Here is a 20,324-nt window from a genome sequence, read left to right on the forward strand (position 1 = left end):
TTTCCAAAGGTTTAGGAATCGAAGACTTTTGACAGGTTGATAAATATTCTGCTTTGATAGGAATGGTGGATATTTTTATTTTTGCCAGAACCTTATTTCAGCTTGATTAAAAATCTATATATGTCAAATAAAAAAAATTCTATACAATGCCTTAAGACTGCAGATAATAATACACAGTAATGTGTTTGAATTATAAAAGCCTCAACTGCAAAAAAACGGGGCTTTTTATGGAAGCATGAAAATTTAGTATTTTTTCCCTCTTTCACCAAGCTATTAAATTATTTCACCTGATGCCAACAATTTCACCTGATCTCTAATAATTTTGGGGCATCTTAGAGTTTAAACCGATTGTAAAAATAGATTCCTGTTTAATTTTTTAGGTTAAATACCTCTGGGATAATGGAGAGCCTTGTAAAATACAGAGATTTGTAGCTCTTCTACTGGTATTGGACTTTCCTTCTATGTTTTTGAAAAATACTGAGATACTTGAGAGTATCTCTGCCTGAGTAACTTTACATCTAGCAAGAATTGAGTTATGAAGTCATCTTCAGAATACTTGCAAATCATAAATCAGGCTGTATTAACCTGAGATCTGAACATACCCTGATATACCAACATTGCTTATGGCAAATCATAGTAAATCTAATGTTACAGAGATATTTGCTGCTAAACAGCCTTTTCCACTTGAAATTCATTGTTTGTCATAAGTTACTCAGAAAGAGGTTTTCTATTTCTTGATTCTCACATGCTGAAAAAGCAATCACTGAAATATTTAACAAAATGACCTCCTCTTGCACCTTTTGTTCAATCAGCTCTTCCCCATCGCAGGCAAAATTTCGTATCCCAACCTGCAGTTCCTCTAACACCTCTCTCAACAGGGCTGATAAACGGCAGGTTTTCACCACTCGAGTTTTAGTATTATGAATGTTCTGTGTCTTGTCTAATTCAGGTTGAATACGAAGGCTTAAAGCATGAGATTAAACGGTTTGAGGAGGAGACAGTGTTGCTAAATAGCCAGCTGGAAGATGCCATCCGGCTGAAGGAGATTGCTGAGCACCAGCTGGAGGAAGCTCTGGAAACGCTAAAAAACGAAAGGGAGCAAAAGAACAATCTGAGGAAGGAGCTCTCCCAGTATATCAACCTCAATGATAGTATGTATAATAACCATATTAATATATCAGTAGATGGGTTGAAGTTTCCAGAGGACGGGGCTGAGCCCAACAACGATGACAAAATGAACGGACACATCCACGGGCCTCTGGTGAAACTCAACGGGGACTACAGAACTGCCTCGAGTAGGAAAGGAGAGTCTCTGCACCCTGTCTCTGACCTCTTCAGCGAGCTCAACATATCAGAGATACAGAAACTGAAGCAGCAGCTCATGCAGGTAAGGGCTGAATTTAATGTCCTGAAGTGGTTGTCCCAATATGGACATCCTGTGATGTTCATCCTGTGATGTTCATCCTGTGAACCCTATTGCCAGTTTTGCAGTGATTATGCCCAGTGATGTTCTTGATCACAAATGTCTGTTTTTCAGGCTTCTGCTTTGCTCTTCCTTCATATCCAGGTTTTGCTAGAAATATCTCTAGTAAACAGAGTATATGTCTGTTTTTCAGACTTCTGCTTTGCTCTTCCTTCATATCCAGGTTTTGCTAGAAATACCTCTAGTAATCAGAATATATGTCTGTTTATCTGAATTCTGCTTTGGTGTTCCTTCATATCCAGGTTTTGCTGGAAATATCTCTAGTAAACAGAGTATATATCTGTTTTTCAGACTTTTACTTTGGTGTTTCTTCATATGCAGGTTTTTCTAGAAATATCTCTAGTAAACAGAGTACCTGTCTGCCCAAATTTAGCATGACCTGAGCAGGTATTTAGTGGAAAGAGGAGAAAAGGACCTAGATGCTGGGCTTGCAGAAGGCTGCATTCCTTTTTTCCAGCTTTAATAATGGTAAACCTCCCTGAAATTGCAAGTGACATAAGATATTCTTCAATATGACTAAAGCTATCTGGAAGAAAACTCCACTAAAATATTTACACGTCCAGACTCGATTACACTCCCTTGCAAGTCAGAGGGAGCTTTTGCCGTTAAATTCAGCTCGAGCCAGCTTTGGCACTGGGTCAGGAGAGCACAAAAGGAGAGGAGGGCTCCTCTCAGCCGCCGTGCACTGGGAGCATGTGGCGTGTGGGATGTCACAGAGCGCCCTTGTCCCCAGCAGTCCCGGCGGATGTGTGGCTGCAGGGGGTGCCTGGGGATGGAACAACCAACCTTTGTTCCCTGCTCATCCATGCCCAGCCAGAATGGGAGGCTGGGATGGCAGCCAGACACAAACCAAGCTGCCAGCTCTGATGTTGACATCATCTCAGGAGTGGCAGTGCCACGCAGAGAAAGGGTCCTGCTGGCCAGGCTGCTGAGCAGCACGTCTGCCACAACAGCTTGAGAGGCTTTGGCACCAGCAAGGGAACATCCAGCATGTTGTGGCTTCAGGCTTCTGGAAAGTGCCTCTTCAAAGAGAGGAAATGTGATCCCTTTGCTGCTGGAAATGTGAAAGGTGCTTTGGAAGTGAAGTGGAGCAAACCCAGTTTTCAGTCACTGCTCTGCTGGAGAACAACAAATCAGTCAGTGAATTTGGAGTGCTGGAGAACAACAAATCCATATGTGGTCTGTCCTGTTTGCTGAAGAGTTAATTGTTTAATTTACTCCATTGCCAAACTCACTGTGGGAAGTTTTGATCTGAGCTGTGACATGGTGAGCACCTAGTGCTTTGCACCAACAACTTTGATACAAAGCATGCATCATTTAAGTGGGGAAGCTTGAAATTTAGGATTTTATGTATGTGAAAAATTCTGTTAAGCTTTTCCAGTATTCAAATGTACACAGAGTGTATATTTTGTGTATATGTGAGGAGATAAACAGCTATGGCTAAATTGGTTTCCATAATTGCAAACTATAGATGCAAATTGCAAGGAAATCTCCTCAAGCTGAAATCTTTGAAGGGAAGGATACATCGCAAAATAGGTACTTTTCAATTGCTTTTATATTCATCTTAAGACAATAAAAATCCTTACTGCAGCTACCAATTTCAATGTCAAAAAAATGCACCAACTGAACCAAAAAATAACCAGAATTTTCACAAGTTTGCTGTGGTAGAAATAAGAATATTGTCTAGAGCAAGAAATGTCATTACCATACTTGGGAACAGCAGAGTCATTAATATGCAAAAGGTGTGCTCAGAACTGAAGCTTTGGGGTTTTTCCCTTGGCAGTAGGAGCATGTATTTCTGATTTTAAACAGAAGGGGATTAGCTTAATCCCTTATTTCTGGTCCTGAATGAATAAAATTGAGTAGATCTGTGTATTTCCTCTTGCCTGCTGTGCAAGTTGATATATTGGTTTTAAAAGTTGCATGTTTTCTCTGGAAAGAATAATTTCTATTTGAAAAGAACATGATTCCAGAACTCATTTATGTCCAGAAGAGAAATTATCATCAAGATCCAAATTAGCTCTGCTGCAGTTTTTCTTCATGGTAGGATATAATGGGTTAGATCAGTAGTCCTGCAGGATCAATTCTGATTAATTTAAGCAGGCACTGAAGCACTGTGCTCCTTTAACACCCAGGTGTTTTCTCAAAGGAAAAGCTTTATTATAAATAAATATTATTAAAAAGAAATGAAGCTTGCCTTATTTTGGATTTTCTCAACCAGAGTGGGCTGACATGGGGGGTGAGCAACAATGAGATGTACTGGGACAGCAGCAGGGGAATGAAAAATGGAGAAAAGTACCAAAATACTTGTGGCTCTTGGCTGTCCTCTTCTGCACAGAATATGTAGTGCCAAAAATGGAACACTTTAAAGAGACAGACTGCCTGGATCATAAAATAATGATGAGGTTTGGCCCCGGTTTTTTAATTCTTAAGTCATCAGTCCCCTGTATACAAGAAAACTAGGCTGATTTTTTAAAGATATTTTTAACATAACTTCTATTTTTATTTGTGCAGTTTCTGCCTGCAATTGATTGCAGATCCTGATGGAGGCCAAGTTTTGAGAGCCTTTCTGTAAAACCAAGGGATCACTGTATGCTCTGAAGTCTTAGCACTTCTGAGCAGCAGCCACAGCTCAAAAGCCTGGTTAAGAGGAAATGAGTTTGAAACACTGCTTGGAACATTTTGTGAGATGGCAATAATACCCTCTCAGTTTCTCAAAGGCTTTGCTTTTCCTTTATTAAGGTTCTTGGTGGCTAATTTGATTTTTTCCAACTACTGGTAGGGAATGAGAGTTTGTTGTTTGGGGGTTTTTAAAATATTTTTTTTCAGAACTGAAAGCTTTGAATTTTCAGAGTTATTAATTCCACTACCCATCAAGGGAAGTGGAGAGTGCTGTTTTCACTGTGTGTGCTGAGATGCTGCAGCCAGGGGAGAGAAAGAGTAAACCTTGTAGGTTCAAGGTCTTGTTGCAAAAGCCATGAAGGAAGAAGGATCCTATCTCCATAAGCTTCCCAATTCACACCTCACAACAGGACAAAGGCACAGGAAAAAAGTTAGAGCATTACATTTAAAATTTGAAAAAGGAGTCTTTCATGGATTTTTGTCATGAGTAGCAAATACCTGAGCAGATCAAACGTTAAGTTTGTCTTGTTCACTTGCTTTAAAATTGCTGTGCATTAAAACTTCTCTAGGTGTTCTCCATGACCTTTTCCATTGTTCAACATCCACATTTCTCTGTGGATATTTGGAAAGAAACTTACTAGGCCAGAACCAGTAAGTCATAAGTTATACCACAAGTAAAATTTGTTTTTCCTAGCTTGAACCTAAACAGATGGATTTTACTTAAAGTTAAGTGTTCAGGATGGGGAGCCCTGGGAGTTGCATGTGCTCTGTGTCACATTTCCACACTGTAGGTTATTTAATCTGTAAAAAAATATGCAGCTAATTTTTTACTATAGTTGCCTTAATGAAAGTATGCGATTGTTCAAAGATATAAATGAATATCATGGAAGACTGGTAGAACTGTTAATGGAAAATGTAAATTGAAACTCCGTTGAAAAATGGCTTAGAGTTGACAGTGATGCAGTTTCTGTGTTCAGGGAACATATGTCCTAATAAATACTGGATCATCGCTCTAGCTGACGTGACAGCCACTTGGGTAATTCTTCAGTGAGCAACATGATATTGGAAGTTATAACAGAGGCTGGGACTTCCTAAACCTCTCAGAGTTACACAGCTCTCTACGAATTAATTTTATGGTTTAGGTGTGTGTGTGGCTGAAATCTCTTGGAAGCCCTCAAGCTGCACAGAGCAGAAGGGATGACTGTGATGGCAGAGTTTGGCATTGAGAGTTGGGTGTTGAGAGAGTTTGGTGTGGAGTGGAGAGTTTGGCTTGAGGGTTTGGCATTGAGAGTTTGGCGTGGCGAGTTTGGCGGGTAGGCCGAGCTCCTTGATTTCTCACTCTGGCTCTGTTGCAGGTGGAGCGAGAGAAGGCCATTCTCCTGGCCAACCTCCAGGAGTCCCAGACGCAGCTGGAGCACACCAAGGGAGCCCTGACGGAGCAGCACGAGCGAGTCCACAGGCTCACGGAGCACGTCAACGCCATGAGGGGCCTGCAGAGCAACAAGGAGCTGAAGGTGGAGCTGGACTGCGAGAAGGGCCGAGATTCGGGCGAGGAAGCGCACGACTACGAGGTGGACATCAACGGCTTGGAGATCCTGGAGTGTAAATACAAAGTAGCTGTTACTGAGGTGATAGACCTTAAAGCAGAAATCAAAGCCTTAAAGGAGAAATATAATAAGTACGTGGAAAACTACACCGAGGAGAAGGCCAAGTATGAGAGCAGAATCCAGACGTACGACGAGCAGGTGACAAGCCTGGAGAAATCCACCAAGGAAAGCCAGGAGAAAATGGTCCACATGGAAAAGGAGTTACAAAGGATGACGAGCATAGCGAACGAGAACCACAATACCCTCAACACTGCCCAGGACGAGCTGGTGACGTTTAGCGAGGAGCTGGCTCAGCTGTACCACCACGTCTGCCTGTGCAACAACGAGACGCCCAACAGGGTCATGTTGGACTATTACAGGCAGAGCAGGGTCACCCGCAGCGGCAGCCTGAAGGGGCCGGATGACCCTCGGGGTCTCCTGTCCCCACGACTCGCCAGACGGGGGATGGCCTCGCCTGTGGAGCCCAGGACCCCGACGGAGCAGGTGACAAAAGAGGCCGCGGAGCCCGGCAAGGAGCAGAGCCCCACAAAAACACCTTCCATTTCTCCCGTCATCACAGCCCCGCCTTCCTCCCCCGTCTCCGACAGCAGTGACATCCGCAAGGAGCCCATGAACATCTACAACCTCAACGCCATCATCAGGGACCAAATCAAGCACCTGCAGAAGGCTGTGGACAGGTCTCTGCAGCTGTCGCGGCAGAGGGCTGCGGCCCGCGAGCTGGCGCCCATGATCGACAAGGACAAGGAGGCCTTGATGGAGGAGATCCTGAAGCTCAAGTCGCTCCTGAGCACCAAGCGGGAGCAGATCGCGACCCTGAGGGCAGTGCTGAAAGCCAACAAGCAGGTAAGGTGCTCCTAAAGCACTCAGGGAGGTGTTGTTTGTACAGGTCACTTACTCTCTTTTCCCAGGAGTATTTTTACTCACAGGTTTTTGAGCCTCTCACTCAATTACAGCAAGGGCAAAGCTTTGTTCCCTCCCCTTCCAGCCTCCTCTTTAAGCATTTTAGTTCTGCTTTCCTCACCACCTGCCATTCACTCAGCAGAGTGCCCAGGGATGTTGCTGATACCGTCACAAACTGATTAAGATCACTGGGAAACAAAATAGAATGTGCACAGAGAGGATCTCAGAGGTGTGCTCGTGTATTTAAGAGAATAAAAACCTTCGAATTATTGTTTTGAATTTTTTCAAGTCTTCAGAGAAATTTGTCAAACCACTTTTTGATGTTTCATCAATGAAAAGGAGGTGAAAATTATAGTAGTTGATGTGAAATTTCAAAAAAAGAATCCATCTAATCTAAGTTTTTCAAGAGTACTGTCAATTTTCTTTGCACAGTGTATCTACCAAGCCCTTTTTATCCAATTAGATTACGGGTCTGAAAATGCTCTGAAAAAAGTTAAATTTAGCATACAAATAATTTTATTTTGCTTTGATGCATCTCCTTTTGCGCAGAATGAAATCTGAATGCAAAAGGCTGCAGTGCTTTTGTTCTAGGTTGCCTGGCACTTTTCTGATCTGAAAACAGTGCAGTGATCACCACACGGTGGCTTGGATCCTGGTGAACAGCTTGGCACACTGTTAGCTGATGGGATTTCGGTGTTAAAATTCCCAATAGTCAACTATTCTGAAGTTACTATTTCAAGTTTAATTGATTGGAGCTGTAACTGCGTTTCTAGGGTACTGGGGATTTTTAAATTGCAGCAATATTTCAATGTATATTGAGTCTTTTATAGCATTTCCCCCCTTCCTGATGCAACACATGTTAAATATTAACTCAAGTAATTAAATACCATCTCTAGCTAAGCAATAATAGCCTTGAGCAATTATATGTGGATTTGCCATGTAATTAAAATGTAATTTAGATGGAATTGATGTATGTGGGTATACATCCTGTGATTCCAAATTAAAGATTTCTCCCATTAGCACAGAGCTATCATTTATTTTTTTGCTACTAGCACAAGATATATCTCAGTCTCAGTCTTTTATTGCTGTCAGAAATAATGCATTATCCTAAGGCATGCTCACTGAAATGGAAAAAATAGATTTGCTGACTAAGGAGCTGCTATTAACTAATATTTAATTACTACTGACCTCTAAAAATCTGTTCTCTTAAAGTAAATTGGTGTGAAAGTAAGAAAATATTGCTGAGTATATCTTTAAAAAACCCTAATTATTTTAACACTGCTATTTATTATGATGCTATTTAACAAGGCACAAATGAACCAAGTTGTAACTTCATAGGAGATTCTAATGTGTTTAACTATGTATTTTGAATAACTTCAAGATGGTACTAAATTCATAGGTAAAGCAGAATGTTCAGGTCTTGCAAAGATAAGACAAATGTAGCCATTAAAAGCAGTACAGTAGTAAATTAAAGAAATTGAATGGATGAAATTGAGAAAATAAAGAAGGGAGCAGCAAAAAGTTAGGAATAGGAGAATTACAAAGCCTTGCTTTTCTGTTAAATGAAAATTGTAATTTATACTTTTTTATTATTTTTAAATTTTTTTTCCTCATAAGCAAATATAATTGTTTGTATTTTCAGACAGCTGAAGTGGCACTGGCCAATTTGAAGAATAAATATGAAAATGAAAAGGCAATGGTGACAGAGACCATGACCAAACTACGGAATGAACTGAAGGCTCTGAAGGAAGATGCAGCAACCTTCTCATCCTTGAGAGCAATGTTTGCAACCAGGTAAGGGAAATTGTGTCAGCAATGTAAAAATAAACACGTGTGTAGAGTGAGAACACACTTAGCTGTGTATGTTGGGTGCTTAGGATGGAGAAATTATTTTCTGCTTGGTCAGGGCTTTGCTGGATGAAGGTGAATGAGTCCTAGAATGCACACTGTGCAAAGCTTGGAAGCTTTCAAGTGCTGCTGAGATGCGTGTCTTGGAAAATAGAGCTGAAAGAATAGCAATGTCAATACAACCTTGAGTAAAGTGTTATAAATGGCAATGTATGCCTCCAGCGTATTTGCATTTATAGGGTTTTTTAAAGTGAAAATCAAATAGTGGATTTATGGGGCTGATTTTCCCATTCAGGAGTACACAGTGATTCTGTCGTGTAAAGCTATCGGGTGGTTAATGATGATCTTCAGAACCCCATGTTTTCATTACAATGAGATTTATCACTCACCAGTAGTAAAATCTATTTCATCAACCAGCCTATGCTGTAATCCAGTGCTAATAATTGTAAGGCCACGGTAACTTTCCACTCCAGCATAAATTCTTATTTTCTCCCACTGTGATGTTCAATTTATTATCTTCTCCTTCACGGGATAAAACCTTCACTTATTTTATGTAACATAGTTCATCCTGGCAGGACAGTAATTGATCAACTTTCATCTTTCCTTCTCCCACATCTTCTTCAGAAGAGCTTTTGGTTTTACACAGAATCCCAGAGTCAGCTAGGTTGGAAAATACCTTTGAGGTTCAGTCCAACCTATAACTGAACCAGACCATGGCACTGAGTGCCACATCCAGGCTTTCCTTAAAAATCCCCAAGGGCAGTGACTCCACCAGCTCCCTGGGCAGCTCATTCCAATGTCTAAGAACCCTTCCTGTGAAGAAATTCTTCCTAATGTCCTCCTAGACCTCCCCTGGTACAGGTTAACACTGTGTTTTCTCATCCTAGCTGCTTTGCAGGTTACCCCAAAGTAATTTTTTTTTAAAGATCCAACATTTTCATCAATAAATTCTCTTTTTGAATACACAAGCAAGACTTTTTTCCCACCCTTCTGACCAAACACAGTGCATGTTTCTTGTTTGTGCTCTGGTCCATAAATGATAAAACATCTTCGTGCCTCACGCCAACATCTCTTCAGTGCTCCCTGCAGTGCCACCTCCTCACTTCCAACCTTCTGAGGTGCTTTTTTGCTCAGTGACAGTGGGAAGAGTGGGAAGGAAGGAGGAGGGGCATTGCTGTGTGGTGACACTGGTGCTGTGTACAAATTCATCATAGGTCCATCGGCAGACGGGTGCGTGTAGCGACATAACGGCAACGAAGACCCAGCTCAGCAGTGGTGTGAACCAAGGTAGCCTCCTTGATTTCATTGGCATCCAAAGATTTTCTTCCAGCAGGGAAAGCTGTGTGTCTGTGTGTGTTGGACATGCGTGTGTTGACCTTTCCTTGCAAGCTCCTTGCTCTGGGAGATGCAGGAATGCAATAATTCTCTGTATGCCCTGCAGAATGTATCCCTGCCCTTGAGGTCCTAAGTTTTGCCCAGTATTTTCTGAGCACGGTTATAAAAAATTATTCACTACAAGGTCTTCCACATCATTATGCTCCTATAGATTTTTCTGTTGTAAAATATTCATTTTTCTTCCTTAGCATGGAGTTTAATGGCCTTTATAATTAGATCAATCTTCCTAAATGGTCAAATCATTGACTCATTCCAGATAGTCCATTTGGAAGAGCATTTGTTTAAATGACACAGAGTTGATATACTCTGCAAGGCTGTTGAAGAAGAGAAATCTGTTTGAAAATACAAGGCTGGAATCTTTTTGTACAGCAACATTAGATGCAGAAGCAACCTTCAGCATAATAAAGCAGTTGTTTAGCCTGTAGTTGAATAAAACAGTGGTTTCCATGGTTATAGTGCATCACATGGTACTCCTGAATTTGTACCACAGGGAGATCATCCCTCTGATAGTAGAATTGCATTACAGATCTGAAAATGGTTACTTATAATATTTGACAGAACAATATCCTTTCTCTTTCCATAAACCATCATTTTGTTCCCCAAGCAGATGTTTGTGTGGTGCTGAACTGTGTGGTTTTTTCCTCAAATACACTGGATAAAGGTTATAAGGGAGCACAGCACGTGTTTCTGCTCTGAACAGCAAAGCTGACACTTCCCTCCGAAGCTCCTCCATGCAGAAAGCAGGAGCCTTCCTTTTTCTGTGTTTTTCCTGACACTTGCTCATCCTTCACTCCTTAAGTTCTTTCTTCAGTTCTTCGTCTCAAAAGTCTTTCTGTCCTGCTTATCCCTCTACTTTTGCCCTTTTCCTTCTGGAGCAGCTTATTTCCCCAATCCAAAAATCTTTGAGATTCTGATCTCTACAGCTTTTCCTCCTTCCCTTTTCATTACCCTTGTGATCCCTGTCTGGGATTTCTGTGCTTCAGACCTGGCAAGAATATTTCCCTGAACACCTCTCTCAGAAAAAGAAAGCAACAGCACATAAAATATCTCCAACGCTGAGTTGCTGAGCCAGGGTGAGAGCTGTGGGAGTGTGAAGCAGTGAGCAGTGCTCATCCAGAGGAAAAATAAATAATAAATTAAATAAATAAATTTAAAACATGAGTTTTCCAGTCTAGAGTAGGTGTTGCTCTGTGAGAGGAAGTCCTGTGTGAAAGGGTGAAGAAACTACTTGTAAAGCAGGATCCTAAAAGGATTCAGGAAGCTAATTTACTGAGTTTCTACACTGTTTGCTTTCCCAGCCTAAATAGAGGTACTTAAAAGGAGAATGCAGGAAATATTACTTGTGATATTGCCATAGTCCTGACACTGCATGCATGGATTTTATTCTTCATCCATCAAAATGTTTTCTTAGGATTAATATTTAAAGAAAAATGTGTGCTGAAGAGATGGAGTAGGAAGATTGGACAGGCCCTGGAGCTGAGAAAACATTTACGAACAGAAGAGAATTATGAGAATTATGGTTAGAGCAGGGACCTGTCACTGTCAGTGTCACCAGGTTTTAGCTCAAGCTCTGCTATGATTTATGTTACCTAAATTACACATAAGCCTGATTTGGTATTTGCTTTACATTCCTAGACGAGAGGGATAGATGGAACCAGAAATCCCCTAAAATCCTATATAAGCTCCTGGGATCAGTTCATACAAAACAAGTGGGCTTATGTGGCTGTCTGCTTCCTTTCTGAGATGACAGAAATGAAAAATAGGTGAAACCTTGATTTTCACTCTGACTGTAGACCAGCAGACAGCAAGGAAACAGTGCTGTTTATTTAATAGTCACTTGCAGCTTACAACCTGTCCTGGGGCAAGAGGGAAATTGGGAAAGAATTCTGGCTTGGGAGGACATAACCTGACTTTGGGTATCACTATCTGAGCCCTTCTGAAAGACTCTTCAGAGCCCTGAAATGATCTCTGCCATGCCAGAAGTTTCTCAGGAGCTCTTTACCTGTTTCGTTTAGGAGTTCCTTAACCTTTTTCTTCCTCCTGTGAGGCTTTATGAGTGTTTATCAGACGTGTGGGCAAGAGGCAATATGGATGTGTGCAATGCTTTTTTATTTTTTAATTGGAAATACTTCTCCTTTTGTCCCACATAGCTGGGAATATTTCAGTGAAGGGAAATGCTGTGGCTGCAGGCAGTAGTTACTTCCCACTGCATGGAATAACCTTCATTGCTGCAAAATTCTGGGAGATCTGAGGTTGTTAGTTCAGCAGTTTCTAAAGTTAATTAAAGCCTTGACTTGGGTGATTTAGGTTTAACCTTTCTGAACAGTCTTTTCTCAAAAAAAAAAAAAAAAAGCAAAGAAAAAAGGAAAAAAAAAAAAGCTTGAGCAGCAAAACCCAGAGACAATGGACCATGTGTTTGTGAAAAATAATTAGAAAATTCAAGTCATGGTGGAGGTCAGATGACTGGAAACACCCAAACACTGCAGTGAACTACTAGAAATGTGGAAATGTGGAGTTGCTCTTATGGGGACGTTTCTAGGAAAGACATGGAGTTAATCAGAACAGTTGGAAAATGTATTCAGATTGGTTTTGTCTCAAGTATGAGACCAGCTATGAGTATTTAGAATATCCAGATTTCTCAAGCCAGCCTGAGAAACTTCATAGCAGGTTTGTCTAAGACTGCTTTGGTAATATCCACCTTCATGGCGCTTATATCTCTAAACTTTTCAGTTGTGCTGTTTTAAAAATCAGATGCATAAATACCAAGAGCACTTTCTAATGCTTGAGCAAAATCATCTTTTTCCAAAACCAAAATTGATTTATTGGCATATTAAAGCAAGGCAATTCATTCCTCTAGTGGCAGTGTGCCACAGGTGTTGCTGCATGAGTTACTTTTTAAAATTTTCAACAGAAAACATATTTGGAAAGGAGAGAGGTCTCCTGAACACAGAGGAAAGCAGGAGAGAATAAGAGACATGCATACAAACCCATCTGGTTACAAGAACGAGTCTTTAAAACTCTGATAACACGCACATGACAGCAAATTAATTTGAAATAGGAATTACTACAATATTCAAAATGCTGATTTCATGTTTCTGTCAAGAAAACTGGCTTAAGCATCAACAGACATCTCATGGCTTGAGAAGAAATAGGTGTGCAAATTGGCTTTAAGCCATAAATATCTCTTTTCCTTAAGGCTTGGGTAGCAACAATCATGCTTATTAAGATCCTGTAGGAGAAAGATAATATTGAAACTGTAGATGAAGCTGTATCTGACTTAGTAATTTACCCTCCAGGGCCTGAATTGTTCAAAAGGAGTGTACTATGTGTATATATATATTTATATATATGTAAGTGTTTGTGTGTGAAGAATAACTAACTACACATTTTCAAGTACACTTTGTTTCTGTTTCCCAAGGGGAAGATTAAAGTCTCAGAGAAATTAGTTTCATCCCTCGGTTTGCAATAATTCAAAGGTTTATTGCATCAGACATTTTGATAAGGAAGACTAAAATAACTTTCCATGCTTGCTTTCTGTTAGTGATGCTGATAAAGTTACATCCTTGTCCATTACACAATTGCAATTACACAGCAAAGCTACTTAGATTCACCAACATCTCATGGGAAGGAGATCTGGTGAAAACTGCAACATTCAACATGAAAAATCCTTGGATGTTTCCACAAACATCTGATGGTCAGGCAGTACTGTTGTGTGAATCTTCTCACTGCTGGGATACATTTAATTTTATTGCTCTTGGTTCTTAGTGATTAGGTGGTTTATGAGAAACTGAAACTATTTCACTTGAAAAAGTGTTTTAAGACAATTTTGAAACGCCTTGCTTTTCCTGTTAACTTTAGGAATTATGCTTAAAGCAGAAATAAATTGAATTTGGTCATAAATCTAACAAAATCATAAGAAAGGTGGTTTTAGTTCTCAGGAAACTGAAGCAAATGAAAAGATAGTTTTTCATGTGGGTAGAAGAGGCTGAGGATTAAAGGGGCAATGAACACCTCAATATATTTCCAAGGAATTCAACAGTAAATGTGAAAAACCCAGTGGGGTTTCCTGAATAGAAACCTTTTAATCAATGGTAAATAATGGTAATCATGATAATAAATGGTTGACAATGGTAAATAACTGAGGCTTTCTCATTCCACAAAATCTGATGTGTCAGGTGTTCAAACTACCTGCAGTCTTTTGTAATATTTCTTGAAGTGGATATTACTGTAGAAAATAGTATTTTCTAATTATTATCCATGGTGACTTACTAGTAGAAGCAGCATGCGATATTTGTGAACTAAACTGGAAATAGTGCCATACTTCCCCTCTAAATGCTTGTTATCTGCATCTGAAATGCTACATTTTCATAGGCTGTGAAAATATGTATGAAAACATTATAGTCTTGCTGGATGGGAAGATTCAGATCCAAGCCCAACTTTATTCCAAGTGGGAACAGAAGACTTCAGGGTCAGCAAAAGCAGGGATCTGAGTCTGACTCTGCAACTGAAACCCAGGATTGGTTTTTGGGCCGTTTCCCCAAATTTTCCCTTTTTCCCCAGGTGTGATGAGTACGTCACGCAGCTGGACGAGATGCAGAGGCAGCTGGCGGCTGCGGAGGATGAGAAGAAGACGCTGAACTCTCTGCTGCGCATGGCCATCCAGCAAAAACTTGCCCTGACCCAGCGGCTGGAGGATTTAGAGTTCGACCACGAGCAGTCGCGGCGCAGCAAAGGCAAGCTGGGGAAGAGCAAGATCGGCAGCCCTAAAGTAAGTGAGGAGGCATCAGCCACCGTGCCAAGCATAGACACTTTCCTCCTGCATAGTCAGGGCCCACAGCAACCAAACTTACTGGTCAGCAGTGGCACTCAGAGGAAAAGGTATGCATGCAGTGATCTTTACAGTACAGTGCAGTAGGCAGAATTGCGTTAAAGTCGGTCACTGAATTATAAACGTGATGATTCCTTTTTTTTTTTAATTTTGTTTTCTTTCCATGCTTTATACTTTGGCTGGGGAGGATATGAGTATGAAATTCAAAGCCTGGCAACATGTGGTTCTGGTCCACCTACTCACTGTTATTTCCTCCTTCTGAACGCAGTGTTTTGAACTATATTCTGTCAGTGTCTCGGTGCATCTTGTATGTCTTTAATATTAAGTGTGAATGTATTTTCTTTAATAAGTTTTCTTTAAGTTTTCCCTGAGGTTTTCCATAATGAGCATCTGAAATAATAAAAAAAAGGATTGTGCTCTGTGAGCATTTCAGTGCTTAACATAAAAGAAACTGCATTTCTTTGTTAAACCCTGGTGCTCACTTGTTCTTTATCAGTGTGAAAAGAATATGGATGTGTTCACTCAGATCAATTTTTCTACTTGGGAGTGAGAAACCTTTCGAAGGGGGATGGCTGCCATTCGTAACCTAATGCAAATGTTTTGCTGTTCAAGCAGTGAGTTCTTGTCTTGTGCCTGCCCCTGCCAAAACTCTATGGCTGTGGGTATCTCCATGGTTTTGAAGAGGACTCTGTCAGAGAAGTCCTAGATATTCATCCCCTTTTCTTGTGTGCTCTAATCACAATGCAAAACCAAGAGAACAATCAGGGAGCTTTGTACATGTCGACTTGAGGATGCTGAGATATAACCCAACCTCATTTGGGAAATGAGGATTTCCAATGCAGGCAGAGTGTCCTGCTCTGGAAATGACATGGGGTGTCAACCATAGTTGATTTTTACCTGTTAAGCAAATTAAGATAATATTGTCATTCGTGAGGCTTCGAAAGGTAATTAAAGTAAAACTCTTTTGTTTCCATATGTATTTTTCTTGGATCTCCTGCAAGACAATTCTCACCTTCCCTTTGTGATCAGAGCCATCCCAGGACTTCAGGGACCTACCTCCAGAAATTATTAAGAGCCCCCCCTCATCCCGCCTCCACAGAATCATACCTTCTGAGGGGCCCCCCTTCCATGAGTGAATTCATCCATGGGCACCGTCTCAGCAAGGAAAAAAGGTTAACCGTGGCCACACCAGGTAAACATTTTTTCCTTGGGTGCATGTGGTGCTGAGTGGTTAGCAGAGCAGGGGATCCTCCCAGCACTGCAGATGCAATTAAATTTGGGCACCTCTTTGGGAAGCAAAATGTCCCCTCCTGTGCCCCCTGTGGCAGGAGGGGACATTCTGCCAGCAGAGGCCCAAAGTGGTTTCAGATGCAGTGTGGAAAGCCCTGCTGTGGTATTTGTGGGTGCAGTCCCACTGGCACCCCCCGAGGCTGCAGCCCTGTGCCTGGGTGGGCTGAGGGATGCCTTGAGGGGCTTGCCTCAAACAGAGGCTAGGCAAAGTTAGAATAAAAAGCAGTTCAATTTATTGAAGGCCTTCAAGGTGCATTCAGGGCAGGCAAAGCCTATTCCAGAGGCTACACCCCAAATGGACAGTGAGTCATGAGTTTTTCATACTTTATAAGTTCTGTCCATTGACATATTGAGCCTTAATTCTCCAATTACACCTTCAAGTGGTGATGTCAATTAGCCCAAGTTTACTCCCCCAATTCACTGCTGATTACATATCCTGGGGCTCTGAGGCTTCTTGGATCTTGAATTTTAGAAGAATTGTTTTGTCTAAAAAATACTGGGAACAGAGGTTTTTAGCACTTTATATTGGAGTCCAGAGCCACAAACTAAAACGCCAGCTACACAAAAAATATAGAAGCTAAAATCCTAGGCATCAAGTCTGGTGGTGGCAGTTCTCCTAGAAGACACAAATCCCAGGGGACAGAGGAGTCAGGGGTGAGAGGATTAGCAAGGAGCTCTGCAGTATCAGTTGTGTCACCCTGGAGCATTCAGGCAGCTTTTTCCAAAGGGTGATGTTCAGCTCACAGAAGGCTCAGTTTGTACAAATTGAGTAGTGAAATTTATCTTTGCAGGAAGCTTTTGCTCTTAATTTCCTGCCAAAATGTGGTGTCTGCTTCAAGCAAGGCAGAGAAAGGAAATGCAAGCTGGAATGCCATTTTAAAGGTGTGATAGCTTTCTTCCCCTGATAGAGCAGAAAATAATTCCTCATCTTCTGTTCCTGAGCAGAACCTTTAGTCTTTAACTGTGCACAGCCTTGTCTGGTGGTAATTTTGTTCGTTCTTTGTGTTGAAATACGTTACACACAAAAAGCGTAAGCAGAAAATATGAAAGCTAAAACCCATAAAAGTAGTTTCTGCTCGAGGAAATGTTTATTCTGGGAAGCTGAGCAGCACCCTGTCGTGGGTTATATTTCTCACCTAGTGCCATCAGTGTCACAGCTGCCTTTCAGTAGTGCCGAACAAGAAAAACCCACTCAGGGGACAAGTGTAAAACTGCAGAGAGTCTAAACAAGGCATTTTCCTAGGGTGTGTTGCAGTAAATAAATCAGCTGTCTCCTGAGGAGAAAAACGTGGGAATGGGGGAAAGAAGCATCTGGTATCTCATGGAACATCGTGGATTTGTGGACTACAAATTGAGAAACACTGCCAGTCTTTTTGTCCAGTCACAGAGAGCAAAGGATGAAGCAGCCTGAAAGGTAGAATTGCCCAGAAAATTATGTTTGTCTGGAGCCTTACCTGTCACTTTAGGTACATCTCTACAGATTTAGAGTATGAGGGTCTTGAGACAGGGTCACTGATTTATGTTACAGTTGTCATTATGAATTTACAGCACTCTCAGCTTTCTGAGTGCATTTGTCAGAATTCTATACAATCACTTGGCCTTAGTCTCAGCCTTTGAGACTGACACGTGCAAAGCTGAGATTTTTCTGAGCATTCACATTCCAGTGTTGGCAGGACCATGTTAGAATCAGGTTGAGGATTGAGTAAGGATTCTTTCATCATTGTTTTTACCAGTTTCTGGAAGATTTCTTACTGTTGTTAACAGATGAAAGGAATGATGCACCGAGTAGGAATTTTTTTTTGCCATCTGTCTAATTATCTGTTTCCTGAAAGTAAGGAACAGTGAGGGATGTTATTCTGCTGCCTTTATTGAGAATGTTTGAATGCCTTGTCTCACAAAGAGCTCCTGTTCTCAGATGATTTGTACAGTCAAGCAAGGAAATGAGAAATGTAGCAACCCACACCTGCTTCTTCATCAGAGAAGATGCAAAAGAGGATCCAAACTCAAACACTGTGCAGCAAACTGTAGCTTGGCTCGAGGCTAAAGCCCCAGGAGTGGAGTAAGAATGAATCAAACCTACATTAAATCAAAACATGTGGGTTTTTTTTTTCTTTTCAATACGTGAAGGATTTCCTTCACAAGAATTTTTCACCAGTGTGGTGTGAGAGCTCCCCTGTCCTTTCATTAGCTCCCAGGGATGTGGGGACTGGGAGGCTTTAACTGGGAATGCTTTTGATGGAGACCAAGAGCCAAAACAGCTGAATTGGGTGAAGACAGAAACCAGGTTTCTCTGCCCTATGAACCCTGTGCATAGCTGTGCCTGTGTTTTTCTTCTGGACTTGCTGCCTTGGCTTTGGCTGCTGCTGGACACCTGGAGAGGGAAAGCTGAGCTGATTTTGGTTGCCTCCTTCAGAGGAAGCCCAGTTGAGCTGAAGACCTCTCAAGCCAAGGGGTTGTCATCTCCTGCTCTCAAATGGAAATCCATTTGACTGCCCTGAGCTTTGTGCAGCTCCCTCTGACTCCAGGCTGCCACAGCACGACTTGATCTGGGCTTTCTGATTGATCTAATAGCTCTTCACTGCCTGCAGGGGCTAAAAATACCCCTCGGTGCTTTTCCAAGGGATCACGTTCCATTTCTCCTCGGAAATGACATGCATTTAGCTTTATTGTGTGTTTCGTCTTTGCTTCTGTTCTGCTGATGTGTATTTTTACACTTTCAAGTCTTTATTGTACTGCTAGACAGAAGCAGTCAGTATTTGCCCAGCACAATTCCAGTCCAGCTCTGGATGGGTTTGTGATTGTTTTCCTAACTGCTTGAAAGAGCCATGTAGTTTTTATTTTACTAGATAGCTGGGTTTGACAGGGTGTAACACTATGAAAAATGACCTTTTCCTTTGCAGTTGTATTCAAACTCCTTGAATAGGAAGTCACTCAGTGTCTCTGCATCTACCACAGTCCCAAATATGGAATATGCTTCTCTCAACCTCTTCAAGGAAAAAAAAAAAAAGACTATAAAGGTCTCCTGTGTTTTCTGCCTCGACATCACTCTTTTGTCTGTCAGATACTTCAGCACGGCAATTCCAAAAGTTGAACATAAAATTCTGTTATTTCGGCTTAAAATCAAATCAAGATCGTTGTGTGGAAGATGTACCTGAAGTCAAAGGTTTCCCAAGAGGTTTTGGGAAGGACAGTGACCAATGGCTGCAGTGCTCTCTCTCAAACAGAGTCAACAACAAACCCCTGAGAGTCTCCTTTGCTGGAGTGCTCTCCAGACAAAATGTGGTAGATGCTTCTTTCCCCCATTGTTTCTGCTTGGTATTTAAAATCCCCCACAGGAAAACACTGCAAAAAGTAAAGTATTTCATATTTTGAAGGCGTACAGATCAAGAGAGCATAAGGAGCAATCCTTTTCCCTTTAGAGAAATCTGTACAGCCGTATCTATTTTATTTTATTACAGTAGAAAAAAGGAAAATAGCAGCCTTAAAATGTGGCACATTTCTCTCATATTCCAAGCCCAGCGGAGGTCAGATATTTGATCAACCCAAGCCAGGCTAACCCCATGGATTTCAACAGATCTATGCTAGTTTGCTCCAGTCCCAAATTTGCATTTTTGTAGTGTTTAGATTTTATAATTCTTCATTATTATGAACCATTTCATAAAATGGCTCTTCCAAAAACCTGTAAAAAACACCCCAAACAACAAACCTGCAACATTAGGGTTGCTCATTTCTGAAAGCACATTCAACCTGCAAGCACATTTGCTTTTCAGTCTTTCCAGAGTGATTTACAGCCTGGCATTTAATACCCACCAGGAGAGACTAATGTGGAAGATAAAGAGAACACAAAAAAATGTCACATAATAGTACAGCAACTGCTCAGGCACAAAGCTCACCACCTACCATATGTAATTACGAGTATGTAATGTTCCTCTCACTAAAAAAGCAATCCAAGATTAATTTCTGATGTCGCTCTTTGCTTACAGGCAAATCAAATATGAATCACAATATGATAAAATAACTAGCTCTTGTTTGTTGGTTTGCATTCTTACCGTAAAATTGAACTGAATTTATAAAAATTCTATCCCAAAGGAAACTCCTATAGAATGTCACCAAGAGCTAACTTCGAGGATCTATAGGTGGAAAGTATTTTTGGACCTAACAAGGAAAATGAAAATAAAAAAACCTCAAATGCTGAGGTCCTAGGAAGTCTTATAACTAAATCTTTAAGCTGGGACTTGAGGGGAATTGCTTAAAAGTTGTCTTTGCTATTTGCCTTGACACTGAGTGGTTTAAAATGTGAAGAACAGGTAAGAAACCTGGCAGTGCCTTGATCTGTTTGATGTAGCACAAA

General features: G+C 41.1%; 1 protein-coding gene across 7 annotated transcripts in view; it reads left to right on the forward strand.

Annotated features, from left to right (window-relative positions):
* Nucleotides 1-20,324, forward strand: part of BICD1 (BICD cargo adaptor 1) — a 101,479-nt gene that overhangs the window by 68,289 nt on the left and 12,866 nt on the right. For 3 of the 7 annotated variants that reach the window (XM_085049480.1, XM_085049484.1, XM_085049481.1), the window contains exons 4-7: nt 950-1,387; nt 5,461-6,555; nt 8,255-8,406; nt 14,416-14,623. In XM_085049480.1, the coding sequence (XP_084905606.1) occupies nt 950-1,387; nt 5,461-6,555; nt 8,255-8,406; nt 14,416-14,623 (1,893 nt within the window). Of the gene's footprint in view, nt 1-949; nt 1,388-5,460; nt 6,556-8,254; nt 8,407-14,415; nt 14,734-15,684; nt 15,876-20,324 lie in introns of those variants that run through there. The other 4 variants (XM_085049479.1, XM_085049483.1, XM_085049478.1 and 1 more) reach the window with 3 other exon arrangements.

This window comes from Lichenostomus cassidix, chromosome 1Ab, assembly GCF_008360975.1.
Source record: "Lichenostomus cassidix isolate B80296 chromosome 1Ab, HeHo_3.0, whole genome shotgun sequence".
Classification (NCBI taxonomy): Eukaryota; Metazoa; Chordata; class Aves; order Passeriformes; family Meliphagidae; genus Lichenostomus; species Lichenostomus cassidix.